This window comes from Taudactylus pleione, unplaced genomic scaffold, assembly GCF_031769625.1.
Source record: "Taudactylus pleione unplaced genomic scaffold, aTauple2 ptg000095l, whole genome shotgun sequence".
Taxonomy (NCBI): Eukaryota; Metazoa; Chordata; class Amphibia; order Anura; family Myobatrachidae; genus Taudactylus; species Taudactylus pleione.
In genome coordinates, this window is record NW_028284497.1 from 16,071,682 (window position 1) to 16,091,326 (window position 19,645).

The 19,645-nt window shown below is 46.1% G+C and overlaps 1 protein-coding gene across 4 annotated transcripts in view; it reads left to right on the top strand.

The window, feature by feature from the left end:
* The window catches only part of LOC148526640 (E3 ubiquitin-protein ligase RNF31-like), a 63,114-nt gene that overhangs the window by 30,684 nt on the left and 12,785 nt on the right, over positions 1-19,645 (top strand). For all 4 annotated transcript variants that reach the window (XM_088470018.1, XM_088470016.1, XM_088470015.1 and 1 more), the window contains exons 10-18: positions 739-990; positions 1,386-1,568; positions 1,655-1,861; positions 2,851-3,024; positions 4,833-4,931; positions 10,501-10,590; positions 11,836-11,950; positions 12,031-12,149; positions 12,322-12,435. In XM_088470018.1, coding sequence (XP_088326144.1) covers positions 739-990; positions 1,386-1,568; positions 1,655-1,861; positions 2,851-3,024; positions 4,833-4,931; positions 10,501-10,590; positions 11,836-11,950; positions 12,031-12,149; positions 12,322-12,435 — 1,353 coding nt within the window. The remainder of the gene's footprint in view (positions 1-738; positions 991-1,385; positions 1,569-1,654; positions 1,862-2,850; positions 3,025-4,832; positions 4,932-10,500; positions 10,591-11,835; positions 11,951-12,030; positions 12,150-12,321; positions 12,436-19,645) is intronic.

The following is a 19,645-nucleotide window of genomic DNA, read 5'->3' on the forward strand; positions in this document are numbered from 1 at the left end:
TAAGTATAAACAGAGTAGTAACTGGGAGATTGTAGGGAAGAAAATTAATTATCAGTTCTGTTTCCATGTCCTGCCTCTTAGGGTTAAAACTTAATCCACAAGGTCCCCTAATAGCCACATACAATGGAAATATTAGTATTAATATATTAAATATTTACTTACTAAGGGCAAATTTACAGTAAGCTATAGTAACTAATTGGCTTTAATCAGATTTGTGCACAAGGGGGCAATTATTGCAAATGTCTGCTTTGCTATAAATTTTTGCACTTCTCCAGTTCAACTCCCACAGTGGTTATATGCTTAACTGAGTCATCAACATATGCTGTTATACATTGTTTTGTGCAAAAGATGATATAGGTACGTGCAACATGACAATGGGGGGTATTCAATTAGCCGTGGGGTTTACACCGCGACTAATTACTGGGAAACATCCCTGCGGCGTGAGGAAAGGCTATTCAATTAAATAACCTTTTTCCACGCTGAAAAATCATGATTCAGGCGTGGAAACCAACTGATTCCGCTGGAAACAATGGGTTTTTCCCCCACGCATGAGCCCGATTTGGTGTTTTTACGCAGATTTTACCTCGCACCTTCGTGAGCTGCGAGGTAAAGTCCGACTGCAGGGAAACGCACACGGGGTCTCTGGGAATCCCCGCTAATTGAAAAAGTCTGGCGCGCTAATTGAATACCCCCCAATATGTTAAAAATACATGTTGATCTTTTGTCCCTGTCTCTCAGGAAGGGGAAGTGCATGGTTTTCCACCTGAAGAGGTGTACAGCGCAGTACAATACTCTGGAACAGAAGTGCCTCTATCTTGGCTGCAGTCTGAACTCCCTTATGTTTTGGAACGAGTGATTGATGCTGCATCACAGAAAGCAGGACATGAGCTGGGGGCTTTCACAGCAGAGGAAGCTCATAGTGCATGGGTTTCCGGTGGCGGGGATATTGAAGATTCAGTGAATTTGTGTATTATACAACGAAGGAGCAAGGTATAGTTAACAACAGAGAAACGCATTACTTATAGATGATCACTAATGAAAAGTTAGAAATTCATTGAAACATTGAATGTCCTCTCATAGCTTTTAATTGCGCTCCGTCAGTAAAAGATAGAGGTCTTGTTTTCCATTGTATTTTTACTCCAGATAATTTAGGTAGGTAAACACTTTCTTGCAAGTTGGCTGTAGCGTTATTTAAAAATCTAGCCTAGTGCCATTAAATCCTGTGACGGAAGCAGTCTAGAGAAATCTGCATTTATGCCAAATCAGGACCTATTACAGGTGTCCCAAAGCCTCATTCCACTTTATCAGTGAAGTCTCAGTAAAGTTTCTGAGTGAATTTTATGGGAAAGATTGTAACCTTCTTTCTATTTGGCTCTGACTTACAGGTGGAAGAACTATGTGCCCTAGGATTTCTGGATCAGGATAGTGTGGTTGCTGCCCTGTTTGAGAGTGCTGGGGATGTAGGAAAGGCACTCTGTATATTACAAGCACCACTTTTAAAGCCCTTTCTAAATCGTGTATGGGAAGATAAGCAAGCAAGCTTGCAGCTGGATTCCAGAGATAGACAAGTATATACTGTGTGCAACAGAGTTTAGTGTGTACGATAGGTGGAAGTTTGTTAGTCTCTGTATTCCAACCTTTTGTGTTCCAATAGGCAGTTCTCCGGAGATTACTTGCAGAGTATGCTTTACATAGCTGGGGTCGTGCCGAGCTGGCTCTATCTCTGCTTCAGGAAGGTGAGGGGCGTTATGACCTACAGGATGTTGTGGAAGCAGTGAGAGAGTCACAGGATCGTGACTTTATCAAAAGGATGCTAACTCAGGAATGTGCAGTCTGTGGATGGGAGCTTCCCCGCAACAAGGTGTTTTTTCTATCTTCACTTGGCATACAGTCATTCTGTATTACCTTGATACCACCCACATTATAATGTCAAACAATATCAATATTTTCCCTTTTATCCGAGGAAAACCAAAGAATTTCGAAAACTGGGGAAAAAAAAGTAAAAATTTTGAAACTAAAATATTCTCACTATGGAAAACTATATTTAAATTTGGTCATCTACACACTGCAGCAAGGAAAAACTTGCTCAAACCAGTAGATGTTGAGACAGCTGGCTACATTATATTACTGTATTATACCTATTTCCACAGGAACCATCTAATGCTTGCACACATTGAAGAGCAAGAAACCAAAATTTGTTCAGGGTCCAGAATCTCTCTGGGCTTCTGTTACAATGTGTGACGTTTTGAGGTTTCCAAACATAATGATACTATGGTTTTTAAGTGTAGATCTATATAAATAGACAAATCTGAATAGGATTTATTTACATTTTTAACTCTTGTCCTTTTAACTAAGCCTCAATAACCATGGTCTTCCACACCTTACAGTGTTGTATGTTTATCAGGTTGCTTCTATGTGGAATTCCTCTGCAACTTGCAGATGTTCTTAGGCTGGGTACACACTGGAAGATGTGTACCGGGACGATATGACGGACCGTCGACATCTCATACCGCGGGTACACATCAGAGCGATGTTATAAACGACTGAACGATCACTTGTTCTGTCTTTCATTAACATGAATAGGGCCACATGCGATATCGTCAGGTTTGATGTGCAGCACGTCAAACCTGATGACGTTGCATGCGACTGCGGGAGCGCGCATATTGTGCATACACACTGCACGATATGTCGTTACGATTTGACAATATTGTAACATATTACCCCAGTGTGTACCTTACATGGAGATATGATTAAACTTGCTTGATTTCACATGCCTCTGTGGCAAATGTCCTTGTGCAACTACCTATTGTTCTGTCCTTTGACATTGCGGTCCTATTGTTTTTTTTTTAGATGCGCTCTCTGACCTCATGTGAGTGCTGTATCTGCCCAGACTGCTTCCGTACGCATTTCACAGTCGCCGTTAAAGAGAAGCACATCAGAGACATGGTGTGTCCAGCATGCGAGGAACCAGAGATTAGTGATGAGGGTGAACTCTTGCATTATTTTTCTACACTGGATATCTTGGTGAGCCTACTAATAGTGACCCCTATGACCTCCTCTCAGACCCAACTTTACATGTTTTTTCTTCCATAGGTACTTTTTTGGTCTGAGCCTTAACTGAACTCACCTTTAAGCCATAATAACTGTGTAAAACACATACGTTTAAATAATGTAACACTAATGTAGCCCATTTGTAAAACATATCTGCATACACGGTTGCAATTGCGATCCATGATGAATCAAGCCCTAACTGCTTATCTTCACTCATTTCTCTTAAGGCTGTTGTCAAGAAACCCTGTGCGCTTTGGTACAATACACTAGTTACGTTTTCTAATGTCTTTAAAGTTGTTTCTATTGCAAGGGTCCCAGATTTTATTACATTTTTGTATTGTTTTTTGAAATGTGGTGATATATTACGTTTTTGATATAAATCAAATAAGGTTGATTTTCCTCAGGGATCAAGAGTAGTTTAATACTGTATGTTTCCATTTACTCCTTAATTGGCCGCACTACAAAAGTGCATGATAAGTTTATCAGTATACTCATCAATGTGTGGTATTGGATAAGAATGGAGGTAGGTAAGATGAGAACAGGAGCAAGGTAAGTTTTTTTTTTTTTTCTATGTTCTACAACCAGTAATTTTTTTTAATAAAAACGCTTGATTTAAAAAAAAATATATATATAAATATACAGATGTGCCCAGCTAGTTTGTTGCTCATAGCACGACATTCAGGCTTCTGAGGCTTGCCTTGAACCGTTGCATGATGGCTGTACTGTGGTCTACAACGTAAGAGAATCCATGGCATGTGATACACCGCTTAACCGCTGGGTGGCGAGTGCTCCAATGATGAAATTTATAATACTGAATACCATACTGTAGAAGTGGATGGATATCCCTGATAAGCGGGCCAATCATGTTCACGCAGTGTATTTGCATGTTCGCACGACCAATCTGTTTAATAATATCTCAGAAGCTCATTGAACGGGATGCAAATCAGTACACATACAGTACTGTACGGTAGTGTAATTGCCATGTTGTTATAACTGTATAACCGATACATTAACGAGACGCACGCACAGCTCTCTATGAGAAGGGATGAATTATTAGTCACTAATGGTGTGATTTAGGGATGTGCAGGCTCGGATAAGTTCGAGTTTGCACGTGGAGTTCGGATTTTTCCCTCCAAACAAAAGTCCAGGAATGATGATGTTCGTCCGTGCAAGATGACGTTTTGCCTCGTTCTGAGTTCCGTTTTTTTGGAGGGAAAAATCCGAACTCCACGTGCAAACTCGAACCTATCCGAGCCTGCACATCCCTAGTGTGATTATGTGTTTACATAATATTTTTATTATTATTATTATCATTATTATTATGCTTCCCACACTGCGCCCTCCCTAAAGCTGGGCATCCACTATACAACTTTCTGTCAGATATCTGTCCAATCTGGCTGATTGGAATGAAAACCTGGTAATGTATGGGAGCAAATGACAATTGACCATTTGCTCACAAACACTGGAAAATAGCCAATAATGGTTGTTCTGACAAATTGGTTAAAACACACAAATGTAACCACTTTGAACATTTTTTTTTGTCCTTTTTTCAGTGTTTAAAACCATATGATCGACGCGCTGTATGGCGTATGGAGCAACAAACTAGCTGGGCCCATCTGTGTGTGTGTGTGTGTGTGTATATATATATATATATATATATATAATATGTATGTATATATACACACGTGTGTGTATATATATATATATATATATATATATATAAAATATGTACTGGAAATTTGGAGGCATACAGTGACAGTGCTGTATATTGTGTTATTTAGTTGCGGGACACGCTAGAGGTGGATGCATACGATTTGTTCCATAAAAAGTTGACTGAGAGAACACTCATGAAAGATCCGAAGTTCCTTTGGTGCACTCATGTGAGTATATCCAGTGTGAGTATTTTGGGTAGTTACGTGTCTAGATAGTTTATAGACTTTTCAACATTTTCCAACTTTCCTGAAATATACTAATCGCATGAACATATTTGTTTGACTTTGATTCATTCTTGCTAAAAAACTACCTGTATATAATCCATATAATTTCTCCTTCATCCACTAGGGGACACTGGAACTCAAAACACAGGGGTATAGACGGTGGTTGAGTAGAGCCTGGCATTTAAATAATCTAAAAGTGTGACTAGCTCCTGCCCCTCTATGTCCTATTAGCCCTAGTTTTAGAAATGTGCCTGAGAGAGTCGTTGCACATTGGGGCTGTCTCCAGCCCTTTTGTTACAGTGCTTTTTTTTTTTTACTTTTACACTTAGGACAGGCAGTCTACCTGCTCCGTGGGAGCCGTTGGGAAGGGTACTGCCACGGCTACTGCAGCCTGTGTCTGGTAACCGGAGGGCAGGGGGGGAGGACACACACTGAGCCATCGGGCTCCGCGAGGACCCGCCGCAACTGACACCGACTTGTGTCCAGGTCTCCTCGCCGCTCCCCTCAGCCCAGCATCACGGCCGCAGCAGTTGGAAAGTAGGACCACCACTCCTGAGTAGCAGGAGCGGTGGACATTATAGTTGGACTTGCGACAGCACGGTGTCGCCACGGCTGTCATGCTTAGAAGAGACCGGTCCCCACTGTCTCCTGTGCCCCTCCCCCCCGTTTCTCCTACACGACTACTGCATACACACTGCAGCTGTGATGCGCTCAATACAGCCTCTTCCTCTGTTTGGCGTGCCCTGCTCATTCGGAGAAGCGCCATTTTAACACGCTGCCTTTCTCCTTTCAGCTCCGGTCCCTGCTGCTGGCAGTGGAGCTATTGTGATATAAAAGCCTCCTAGAGCTGCACCAAAGAATCTCATAACAGCTGTTCACATAGCCTAATGTTAGGTCACAGATGCAGATAACGGAAGCTGCTGCACAACACTTTTAGGAGCCAGAGTCCAGGGGCCTGTGAGTTCCCTCAGGTGCCTCCTCTACTGCTCTGTCTCCCTAGTACTACAGTGTGTGGCTGTGTCCTTTGACATTGATCTGTGGGTGCTTGTCTATCTCTTGCTCGGTGTGTGTGTGTGGAATTACCATGACAAATAAACAGATAAAGGTATATCTCAGAAACGGTTTGCATGCTTTAAATGCCAGAAAATGTTTACACATGCTCTCTCTGAAGGCTTCTCCCTGTGCGAGGCTTGTGAGTCAGAGGGTTCTGCTGTAGCAAGGCAAGCTAACCAGAATGTTATGACCTGGATAAATAGCCTAGCAGGGGACTTAACCTTTGAGAACGGGAAGCTGCCAGGGATGGTGTCAGCACTTCTCACTTGTCTTCTTTAGCTATCGAACCAGCTTGGGCTCTGGGGTTAGCCCGTTCTGTGGATAGTCTAGACCAGTTGATGGGTGCCTCCTCTAAATCTCTGGAGGCCGTGGTAATTTAGCCTCTTAGAAAAAGAGCCCTTCCAGCGGTCCAGTCAGAGGAGAAGTTGGACGCAGATCACTCGTCTCTGAAGGAGGAAGGTGAGCTGCTGGAGAATTCGGACATGGAGGTGTTCTCACTGGAACCCGTCGTTACACAGGGTATTGAGGCTCTTAACCTGGTGGTTCGGGAGGTCCTTCACAGTGCAGATTCGGAGGTACCAAAATCGCTGGATTCCTTTGTTCGGTAAGAAACAAAAGTCCACTGTTACTTTTTCTGTTTCTCTCCAGTTAGACGAGCAGCTGGCAGCAGCCTGGAAGCTCCCAGATAGGAAATTTCATATCCCCAAGTGCTTTCTCTCTCTTTATTCCTTTCCCTTAGATAACAGAAGTAAATGGGAACCACCTCTGCCTGTTGATTCCTCTGTCTCTCGCCTATCGAAGAAGACTACGCTACCAGTCCCAGGTGCTACGGCCCTAAAGGAACGCTCCGAGCGTAAATTGGAGACTACTCTCAAGTACTCCTATACTGCTGCCGGTGCCCTACTCAGACCGGCCTTGGTCGGTTCCTGGGTCAACAAGGCAGTAGAGAAGTGGGCTGAACAATTGGCGGGGGGCCTGAAGTCTAATACTCCGCGAGCAGATCTTCTCTCTCTAGCCGAGGTATCGAAGCCGGATAATTGGCTGAGACAGGATCGGTTTAAAATTAGATCTGCGCTACGCCATTTTGCGAATGGCAATGAGACGCCATTTTGCGACTGGCCGCCTAGCGCCATTTTTAGTGAAACTCGCCATTATAAGTACATACGGCGATGCTATTATTTAGCGTTGTGCGATTCCCATGCAATAGAAAGAAGTTAAGTCCTCACCATGTAAATACAGACAGTCACTAAAAAATATAAAATGATTATCCCTGCATAACACGTACCATAATGTACTCCACAAAACACATAGTCGCACAGCGCTAATTAGTGTCTTTTCCCAATTCCCCAATACTTAGACACTGCACACTCACTTAAAAGGTTCCCTAGTATTAAAGTGTAATATTCAAGGTTTATTCAGTAATTATTAATGTTGTGAAATAAAGATTATTTGATATCTAAGGTTTAGTACATGGTAAGCAGAACGTGTTTGGTGTTGTACTGATCCACTGTGTCTCAACAGATTTCCGGTATCATCGGTGAGAAGATCGGAACATGCGTCTGCAAACTATGGACTATAGAGAGTTAAAACATTAAAATGTACTCTGTAATGTTAGCAGCTTAGATTAGCATGCAGCGGGAAAAAGGACACAAAGGGCAATTGGAGGCTGTTTGTGTCTATTTGAATTGACCTATGAACTATCCTGTAACAATACCACCTTAAGAAGAATCAATGGAATCATGTCAAACTTGTCTATTGTATTGCCTATCCTTGCAAGAGTATATATGTGCGCTCTCTGACCCCAGTCTTGAGTCTTCTTGCTGTGCTGTTGAAGGAGGTTTCTAATGCTGATGCCGGTATCTGGGCCCAGAGCGCGTGCGTATGTAACAACTGTACCTTGGGTCTGTATGATTTATTTGCGCTAATTGTATTTACATCACAGCGTGTAACCATCTGTTTTTATATTTAATAATATCTTTTTGTGCTTTGGAACCACATTCAAAGTCTGAAAGCATTTATTTCTTGTGTGACTCATTTCGCTGAATAGCGACAATTTTAGAAGGTATAGGAAGGAATATTGTTTAGAAGGTATAGCCAGGAATCGATTGTTAGAAGGTATAGATAGGTAGGAATCGATAGAGGATATTCAGGAATCCGCTGTTTATCTGGGTGATGCCTTGAGAGATATAGGACAGATAGGCTCCAGATTCTCTGCTTCAGCGGTTGCAACCCGCTGCGCACCGTGGCTTGGCTCTTAGCAGGCGGATGCAGGGCCAAAGCGTGCTGTTGAAGCTCTTCTGTTCACAGGAGATATACTGCTTGGTCCGGAGTTGGACAAGTGGATTTCTCTGGCCACGGGGGGCAAGAGTACCTTTTTGCCATCCTCGGCAGAGACTCCACGTCGCTCCTTCAAAGGTCCTTCCTTTCAGGCACCTGCTAGGTTTTAGGGCAGACCAAGAGGTGCGTCTTCAGCAGTTCGAGGAGGTAGTTCAAGAGGACGCCAGGCTTCAAGTTCCCGTCACCGGAACCCCAAGCTAGCAGACAAACCTGTGGCATGACGGTCTCCCGTTCCACCTAGGGGATTCCAAGGAGAGTGCCCGCCTTCTGCGTTTCATGGAAGTTTGGTTTCGGACTTGTTCCGACATTTGGGTTCGAAATCTTGTGTCCCACGGTCTCTAGTTCGTTTTTTCACTACAGGGTTTCCAGTCGATCCCTTTTGCCTTTCATCGGCTTCCAGGGTCTTCACCAAGGTGATGGCGGTGATGATTGCTCATCTTCAGACTCAGGAAATGAACATTGTCCCTTATCTGCACGACCTACTAAACTAGGCTCTGTCGGCGGAAAGACTGCTGGATCAGCTGGTTCTTACTCATCCGATTCTCATACAGCACGGCTGAATTGTCAACATCCAGAAGTCACAGCTGGTACGTCTCAGCGGCTTCAGTTTCTCGGGATGATTCTGGACACTTCCTTACTACCAGTTCCTTCCTCGGTAATCGGCGCTAGCCATTCAAGAATTTGTCCGCTTGGTTCTCAAGCCATAGCGGGTATCTGTATACCTTTACATACGGCTTCTAGGGAAATCCTGGCCGCCTTCGAAGCCATCCAATTTGGCAGATTTCATTCCAGGCCATTGCAGTCCCAATGGTCGGGGTCACATCTTCAGATGCACAGTCTAGTAAGACTGTCCCCTCAAGCTCGCATTTCTCTGATCTGGTGGCTCCGGACGAACCACCTTGTGGCGGGTTGCTGTTTTGGCATCTGGGATTGGATCCTTCTAACTACGGACGCCAGTCTTCACGGATGGGGAGCAGTGATCTCGGACAACCAATTCCAGGGGCGCTGGTCTCTTCAGGGCTGTTTACAACGCGCTTTTATCGACTGTATCTCCTTTGCTGGGGTTGCCCGTTTGAGAGCAATCGGACAATGCCACAGGAGTGGTGTACATCAGCCGTCAGGGGGGGGACACGCAGTCGCATGGCAATGCGCAAGGATATCCGCATATTACAGTGGGAAGAAAGACACGTCCAGGCCATCTCCACACTCTTCAAATCGGATGCTTTTTTCGTTCTTTATGATGTGGCCCGGCGGGTTGGCCTGTGCCTAACAGACTTTGGCCAGATTAATTTATCTGGCTACTCGGAAGGCTTATGTTGCCAATGCTAGGCCTCCTCCTGTATCCATTTCGGCGCATTCTACGCGCTCTGTGGGTACTTCTTGGGTTCCGCGCAGAGGAGCTTCTGCGTCTCAGCTTTGCGTGCCTCTACGTGGACTTCTCTGCACACCTTTGTTCGTTTTTACATTTTTGATACCTTTGTGGCTTCTGATTCAAGTTTTGGCCTCAGGGTGTTGCAGGTTACTCAGCACTCTCCTCCCCTCGGGAGAGAAGCTTTGGGACGTCCCCAGTGACTTGAGCTCCAGTGTCCCCTAGTGGATGAAGATGAAAATAGGATTTTGGTACCTACCGGTAAATCCATTTCTTTGATTCCACAGGGGACACTGGACGAGCGCCCAGCGCTGCTTACCTGCTTTAAAGTTTTCCCATTGGAATTTCTGCTCCTGTTCTGTTGCAGTTTTTTGTATGGTTGGTTTGTTAGTGTGACTGCCTGCAGAGTGTTGTTGTTCTCCTTAATCGAGGGGGAGGAGCCAGTCACACTTTTACATTATTTAAAGTGCCAGGCTCTACTCAACCACCGTCTATACCCTGGTGTCTTGAGCGCCAGTGTCCCCTGTGGAATCAGAGAAATGGATTTACTGGTAAGTGATAAAATCTGTTTTTGTTAATACTTCTTATTTTATATATCTTGCTTTTGCCACAATAGTTTGTGGCTGTTCCTTAAATCCAACAAACGTAATACAAATAGTTTCATTTTGGAGTAGAACTAGCCATAATGAACCGCCATTAAACCCCAAGTTACTTATACTACATTCATTTTTGTTCTGTATTTTTATTTTTTAGTGCTCATTCGGATTTATTTATGAGAGAGATCAGCTAGATGTGAAGTGTCCTCAGTGTTCTTGCAGCTTCTGCAGGAACTGCAAGCGACCAGTAAGTGTTAGTGCATGGTATGTATGGTTAAGATGTTACTTTGCAGAGGAATTACACAAATTTAATTTAATTATTTTATTTACAATTTTCGCTGCTGCCCAATGACATTGTGTTAGCAAAGTATATCAGAAAAACAGAAGAAAACATGATGTTTTGGAGTGAAACCTTGGGATAAGTCACCCAAATAACTACTGTTCACGTACAAGGCTATTTTAGTGGTTTGGGCCCACTCCCCAAATAGGGGATGATGGATGATGCAGTGGGTTCAAGGGACCTAGCAAAGAGTAGAGGGGATAATCATTAGACTGGATGTCGCACCTAAAATTACAAATTATTTGATTGAGCCCTCATACATGAAAAGAGGGATGGAAACTGAGCAGGCAGAACTGAATAAAGCTAACTAATCTATGAAATGCTTTCTGGGCACCTAGCTCCGACAAGAAGATATGAAGATAGAGATATGATAATTTACAAATACTGTAAACCTTCATTGTCTGGAATCTCTGGATGAGTTAATATAGGCATCATAGTGCATAAGCCATTCTAAGAAGTTTTGAAAAAAATGAGATTTTTTTTAAAAAAATTTCTTGAGATAAGACAACAGGACTGTGCAGAGAGTATCATGCATATTTCGCACAGTGCCTGTGCCAAAAACTGAATGTACACAAGTATGGGCAATGCATTTCGATCGAATTTGCACTTTTGACTGAAAGCTCAGTGAGGACATGTTCACACAAACTGATACTATGCTGCCCAAAATCTAATAAAAAATACAGCTGCTTGTAGATGTATCTTTTGCATAATTCTTGATTAAATGTTAAAAATTAGCATAAAAAGCAAAAATGTATAAAAAGAGGTGTCGTTGATAACGCCAATATGAAGGTATAAAGATATCCTGGTAATTATCCCTTTGATTTTTGGATTCCAAGGCTGAACATAAACATGGACATTATAAGCGGAACCTGACTCTGCACTTTTCGTCCATCTCATGGACTTCATCGGGGGTACAAATCCAGGAAAAATGGTAGCAACACTAATAGATGGTGTAGTCAACCACAATCTACTGTGGGCACGGAAAATCCCATGATATCTCGGGGAAGCCAAATGTATAATGATATGGACGAAATCTTCACATATAGGGGTCTTGGATGTGGTGTCTCACACTTGGGCCAGACAAACTTAAAAACTTCTTTAAGTGTGGACCAAGAGCAGATACCAGAGTATTTCTTCCTTTCTTTCGTGCAGTGGGAAGAGCAGCACCGTACACTGAGTTGTGAAGATTTCCAGAATTGGAAGAGAGAAAATGATGCTGAGTACCAGGCACAGGGGCTGGCTGTATACCTGCAGGAAAATGGGATAAGTGAGGATACTACATACTTACTAGCGTTACTTTAAAGTTGCTGCAATTTACATATGAATGTTGTGTATATATCTCTTCAGCCTGCCCACACTGCAAGTTCTCTTACGCCCTTGCAAGAGGAGGTTGTATGCACTTTATCTGCTCTCAGTGTCGGCACCAGTTCTGCAGCGGATGCTACAATACTTTCCACCCCAAGAATGTGAGTAGCTTGTGCCCTATAATCAAAGATAAAAATGTTTGGCAAAGCATTGTGTTGGTCATTGATTAACGTCACAGGGATTTTTGCTGTATTGTATCAGTAAAATTGTCATCAAGTCATGCCATGTCCACACTTTGAAGCCATGTTCCGTTATATATATTCTCTCTTTCAGAAGTGCACAGTCCCTTCCTGTGCAGTGAGGATGTCTCTCCATGCTCATCATCCTAGAGACTGTTTGTTCTACCTACGTGATTGGGAGGTGCCTCGTCTACAAACACTTCTCCAAGTGAGCAAACAATTCCTAACTTCTCACCCAATAATCAGTGGCACATTAAAGTTCACATTGATCTGTCAGCTTTCTTGTTTGTTACCTTCACTTGTAGTGCTTATGGCCAACTCTGTTGATGATGATGATGATGATGATAGCACTGAGTAGCTATTACTGTAATAATTCATATTCAGCACATAAAATCCACTGACTTTATATCCACTCTGCACCAAGCTCCCTTATTACAGAGGTTCTGAATTTATCAAAATCTTATAAAAACATATATTGCACAAATTACATTTTGGTTAATATAGTAATTTTGATAGATTTTACACAGTAGTCTCTAAAGAAAAAAAAACTATCAATCATAAGTTGTGTATGGAAAACCTACTGATTAGAACTGTTTGTCTATTGCAGGGGTGGGGAACCTTTTTTCTGCCAAGGGCCATTTAGATGTTTCTAACATCAGTCGGGGGCCATAACGGCTGCTGTGCCGGTGAATCGACTGTGTTGACACAGTGTGTACCCAGCTCAAGGGACACACATAGGATGACAGGTGCCGCCCCCTAAATCACCAACAGCCCATTACACCTGTATAGTTATATATGTGTGTGTATATATATATATATATATGTGTGTGTGTGTGTATATATATATATATATATATATACATAGTATGTATATATGTATGTATATCTGCATAAACACTTACACACACATATATACATTATAATATAAAAGTAGAAAAAAAGGGGGGGTAGCACTCACCAGTCTTCTTAAAAACATCTCTTTATTATATCTCAGTAAAAATGTTACAACATTTCAAAATCCGACGTTTCGGTCCTGTGCATGGACAGGCATTGCTGTAATCACTGACAATTGTGACATCATATGGAGGGGGCGTGGCCTGCACCGGGCCCGCGAATAATGTTATATATATCAAAATGGCCCTAGGCAGATAAATGTTCCCTACCCCTGTCCTATAGCAACGGTTGAGGAAATTAAGACCTATTGCTCTCTCTTACATGTAGCTTACTAATAACCTGGAAAACAGAAGTAATTGAGTTTTTGTCCTTCATCCATTAGGGGACATTGGAGTATACACTGGGGTATAGACGGGTGATGAGACGAGCCTGGCACTTTAAATATTCTTAAGAGCAGAAGTTGGATCCTCCCCCTCTATACCACACTGGCCTCTGTTTAGATGAAGTGCCTGAGGGAGGCGGGCGTCTATGGGCTGCTGTGCAGCCTATTACAAATTTTTTGTCTATGTTTTACATCCTCTCGGGCAGTCTGTCTGCTGCCACAGTCTGCCTGCATCGATGAGGCCTATGGAGGGACCCACCATGGCCGGCACAGTTCAGTGTCTGGGTCCCTGACCCCATTGTCTTCACACACTGTGGCTCAACCGCGCAACAGAGAGGTCAGCAGCGGTAAGTAGGATACAGTCTTTGGTTAGCAAAGATTGGATCCCCCAATTACCGGTGCGCTCCTAGGCTCCGGCGTGGCAGTGTACCCAACAGGGCAGCGCCTACAGTGGTGTTTTCAATTTAGAGTTTGGCTGCCAGCCAGCCTATCAATACTTAGCGTAGCAGCAATTTAAATTAAAGCGTGGCCGCCTTTTCTGCCACTACTTAGCGGGATGTAGTTGGCATCCCAGCGGTCGGGATGCCGATGCTCAGAATGCTGGCGCCGGAATCCCAGTACCAATCAGAATCACCATGCCAGCATCCCGACTGCTGACATTCTGATGGTAAGTTTTGGGGTCAGGGTTAGGTTTAGGCTTATGCAGGAAAAGAGGGTTAGGGTACTTACCAGTACCTGTCGGTATTCGTACCCAACCCTTTAAAACACATACTGCTGCACTTTACCCGCTTTTTTATTAAGAGCTGCATTATTGAAATACAGAGCCACAGCGGGAGAGCTTGGAGGCGAGGCTTAGCGTTGGCACCCACCGATGGCTTTTCCTCACTCAGGAGCTGTGCTGGGAGCCGTCCTTGCATCAGGTGGGCTCCCAGTGGTTCTCAGCCTGCCTGTTTAGCCTAAAGGGAAGGATTTGGTCCTCCCCCCTGATCTGCATGCAAACTGCCTGCCATTATTACAAGAAGCCGCAGAGTCTCTGCAAGTTACTGCTGGCCATCGCTTCGCCCCATCCCTCATAAGGGGCATCTGTGAGTTACTTTTGTCATACTCCTAGGCGAAACTGGGGAGTGGTCCGGGGGTGCACCTGACCACCCATTAGTCCTGTTCGCTGATCTGCCGCTGCCCGTCCAGCGGCTGGCCCACATTCTCACCCGCTGCCCAAACACCAACCCACCCTCTGCCCGCCCACCGCCGTGCAATAAAGTTTTTTTGCATGAGAAGTAGGAATTGGAGCAACAAGAAGAAAGTAAGTGTGAGGCCTGACTGGGGCTGGAGACGCAGAAGGGGGGCTGGGCTGGAGACGCAGAAGGGGGGCTGGACTGGAGACGCAGAAGGGGGGCTGGACTGGAGACACAGAAGGGAGACTGGCTGGGGAGACACAGAAGGGGGGCTGGGCTGGAGACACAGAAGGGTGTCAAGGGTACTCTTCTCACGTTAGTTTGGCTCTCCATCCTAAGATCCTATCTACATTTCAGATTTACACATACCATTGCCCTGTACCAAATGTTCAAAAAAATCGACATATGTTAGTTTATACCATTAGTTCTATATCTCCCTATGTCTGCTAGACCTGGGCAGGCAATTCTTGGATTTTCAGTTATGGTAACTGCTCTATATCTCCTTATGGGGTTATATGCATATCAGGTAGAGGACTTTATTCTACTTTACCTGATCTTGGACTGATAGGCATAATCTAACATACATAAGTGTCCAGACTTCTGACAGTCATGCTATGGGTCACACTGTCTATACCAGATCCCTACTTACTGGATGCTAGGCATTGTCTTATCACTTTGCAATTCTGGGCCTGACTCAGAGCCGCTCGCTCTGAATCAGAGCGGGCGCTTGTTTTTTAAGTTGCGGCCTCCTGGCCGCTCACATAGCTGTGGGTGACCACCAACAGCTTATGCGAGCGGCCAGGTGATGGTCGCGATGGTCAAGACCATTGCGACCACCGGGCTTGCGACGAGACCCTTACGGTAGGATCTCGTGGCCGCAAGCCCCAGAGCAGGAAGTTCACCTAATGACATCACGACTGATGTCAGTAGGGCCGCCCACAAACGGCAGGCGTTCCTACAGGAACGCCTCCGTTTGCCCAGCCACCCCCCCTCCCCGCCTTCCAAACGGGGCGAGCTGTCGATCAACATCGACAACCGCCCCTTTTGGATGCGAGCGCCGGAGCGAGTGCTTTTTCAGCTCGCTCCGTGGCTCGCGCACGCCGAGCATGCACACTGGCCAACCATCGACCCGCTTGCGAGCGGGTCTGAATCAGGCCCTCTGTGTGCTGTTATTCTGTGAAACATAGAGTGCGGTCTATTAGTGTAACCATACCTGTCTCCACTAACACATGCTAGGTTTTCTACACAGGGCGCATCTTCTGCTGAAGCAACTCCAGTCCAAAGACCAAGATGATACAGCAAAATTTTAGTACCCCACCTGCCTGACGGTGCTTGTGTCTGCACCGTTCAACAAGAGTCAGTACATCTACGAGGTAATCAGATGGCTTCTGCTTGGTCATAGGGAAGCGGCTTCCTTCACTCATTCCTATGGGGACACTCTTGCCATAGAACTCTTTAGGACCCTTCCCCAGGTACACCGAATGGGCCCATTATGTTAACCTCTGCACCACTCTGTAATTTCCCCTGAAATTTTGCTTTTCACTTGTATGGGACAGTTGCACAAGGGTCACTCCAACTCTGGACCGATGTCTTACTGAGTGCGTCCTTTTCTCTTCCAATCCTTTAGTTTACCTTGAGGTTTGGTGTCTCCGGTTTGAAAAAAAAACAAAAAAACAGACAATTCCTTCTTTGTTCCTTCTGTAATCTGGCCTGTTATACAGGAAAAGTTTGCTTAGGTTTTTCGCAGTTCTCTAATTGCTGTACATAACACCCTTGGGACATGTCGTATCGCTACCTAACCTCTTTGCTGCTGAGTACATTGTTTGGTTACCTCATTGGACAGGTACTATAGTACATTTTAATGGTGTACATGTGAGGGTTGTAAGGTTGGAGGTTACATTACAGCATTGCCACGCTGGCCAAATTTTCTTTAGCAGGGTCAGTCCGTCTACCCCGAATTACAGCGTCTTGTTTTATGGCGTTGCTGTTGCTGCCTTGTTCCTGAAGAAGAAGGTATCCTGGATACTGCTACTCCCATTATGCTTGGGTAAGGAAGCTGGTGTTGGCGGCACACTACCATCGCCTTTGGAAGTCTTATGTCACTTAGTGTGAACACCGTGGATTCTCAACTACATTCCTTTCGCTGTCCTGACTTCTTCTGTTCCTCCAAGCAGGAGTGGTTGCTGGTTTTTCGCCTTGGCTCGCTGGGGGTGCAGGTTGCCTGTCTAATTCATCTTCTGACAACATCGATCGGCTCTGCTTCCAGATCTACGTATTTTTCTGCAGGGAATTTTTTGAGTCCTTCCACCTTTTGTGCTCCCTCCTGTCCCATAGGATCTCCAGCAAGAGGTGACTTTTCTAATATCCGATGTGTTTGAGTCCCTGGACATGGTGGATCTCAAGTAATTGTCCTGGCAGATAGCTCTGCTGTTTGCTCTCACGTCAGCACGGAGGGTGTTAGAACTTGGGGCTCTGCCCTGTCTCTCTCCGGATTTTTTTTGCCACAGGGGTGGTCTCTGCCTTACATATTACTCAACCCATTGTGGTTCCTGTTTTGTTGACTGACGATGCATCTTCGCCGCCTCTGACTATGGTTAGGGAACTTCAAGCCTATGTTTTCATACTTCTTACAGGAACACTAGGCCTGATTCAGACCCGGTCGCAAGTGCTGAGCTCTCGCAACCAGGTCGACGCTTGCCCACTGGGCATGCACACGACGGAGCCGGCTCCGTCGTGCGCATGCGCGAGACCCGGCTAGTGACGGTTGCTCCATCGCTCCGGGTCTCGCACCAAAGCGGGCGAGCTGTCGATTGTGATTGACAGCTCGCCCCGTTTGGTAGGCGTGGCCAGGGGGTGGCTTCACAAACGGAGGCGTTCCCAAGTGAACGCCTGCCGTTTGTGGGCGGACTGACATCACCAGTGATGTCAGTGGGAGAGCTTCCGGCTGAACTTCAAGCCTATGTTTTCATACTTCTTACAGGAACACTAGGCCGGATTCAGACCCGGTCGCAAGCGTTGAGCTCTCGCAACCAGGTCGACGTTTGCCCACTGGGCATACGCACGATGGAGCCAGCTCCGTCGTGCGCATGCGTGAGACCCGGCTAGTGACGGGTGCTCCATCGCTCCGGGTCTCGCACCAAAGGAGGCGAGCTGTCGATGGTGATTGACAGCTCGCCCCGTTTGGTAGGCGTGGCCGGGGGGTGGCTTCACAAACGGAGGCGTTCCCAAGTGAACACCTGCCGTTTGTGGGCGGACTGACATCACCAGTGATGTCAGTGGGAGAGCTTCCGGCTCTATTAGAGCCAGAAACTCTCTGGGGCTTGCGGCCACGAGACCCTACCACAAGGGTCTCGTCGCAAGCGCGATGGTCTTGACCATCGCGACCATCAACCTGGCCGCTCGCTATAGCTGTGGGTGGTCACCCACAGCTATGCGAGCGGCCAGGAGGCTGCTCAAAAAAAAAAAAACGCCCTGGTTCAGAGCGAGCGCTCTTTCAGAGCGTCCGTCTCTGAATCAGGCCCACTGTTTCTTTGGTTGTGTTCTATGATGACTCCAAACAGGGTTGGTCTGCCTTTAACCAGACATTTCTAGGTGGATCCATCTGTTTATTCATCAGGATTGTATCACGGTAATGTCTAAATCCCCATCACGCAGAGGACCCTGACTTCATCAGCCAGTGTCCAGCATCATTCCCTACCATCCAAGTGGGCATAGAGGGGTAATACAACCTTTTGGCGAGCCACTGAGCCCGAAGCTTGGCGAGCGCTCAGGAGACAACTTACTTCTTTAGCTGGCCTTAATGGGCATGAACTGAACTTCCGCCCTCACTCACGTCACTTCCAGGTCCCTAGCATGAAGGGGAAATAAGCTCTACCATTATATCACCATCGGTCGACCTACACTTAGGCCCTGATTCAGACCCACTCGCAAGCGGCTGTCCGCTCGCAAGTGGGTCGATGTGCACTGCGCATGCGCACGCCGGCAGGAGCTCCGTCGTGCGCATGCGCCAGACGCGACGAGCGAAGGAAAGTCCTGATCAAGGGAACACCTACCGTCAGAAGCCGGCCCACTGACATCACTAGTGATGTCAGTGGGAGTGATTTTGGCTCTGATAGAGCCAAAATCACTCCGGGCCTTGCGGCCATCAAACTGCGCGCTCGTATAGGCTGTGGGTGGTGACCCACAGCTATACAAGCGTCCAGGGGGACGCTCCATAGTTATGGAGGACGGCCCTCATTCAGAGCGTGCGCTCTGCTCAGAGCGTACGGCTCTGAATGAGGGCCTTAGGGCCTGATTCAGACCCACTCGCGAGCGGCTGTCCGCTCGCAAGTGGGTCGATGTTATGCACTGAGCATGCGCACGACGGAGGGAGCTCCGTTGTGCGCATGCGCAAGACGCGACGAGCGTAGGAAAGTCCTTCGCTCGTTGTGTCTGATCAAAGGGGGCGTGCTGTCGATGTTGATTGACAGCACGCCCCCTTTGGTAGGCGTGCCGGGGGCGTGCCTCCCTAACGGGGGCATTCCCACGGGAACGCCTCCCGTCAAGCCGGCCCACTGACATCACTAGTGATGTCAGTGGGAGTGATTTTGGCTCTGATAGAGCCAAAATCACTCCGGAGCTTGCGGTTGAAAACCTCAACCGCAGGCTCCGGCTCGCAGTTTCGATGGTCGCGATGGTCACGACCATCGCGGCCATCAAAATGCACGCTCGTATAGGCTGTGGGTGGGGACCCACAGCTATACGAGCGTCCAGGAGGACGCTCCATTTTCATGGAGGACGGCCCTCATTCAGAGCGTGCGCTCTGCTCAGAGCGTACGGCTCTGAATGAGGGCCTTAGTTCCATCTCTGCTTTTTCTATGTGTTTAGTTGGGACCTCAGAGGCTGCCAGGCGATGAACCTCAGGTTCTCACCTATTCTGTGCGGCTGCTCGGTCCACAGTTCATAAATATAAGTTCTACAGTTTTAAT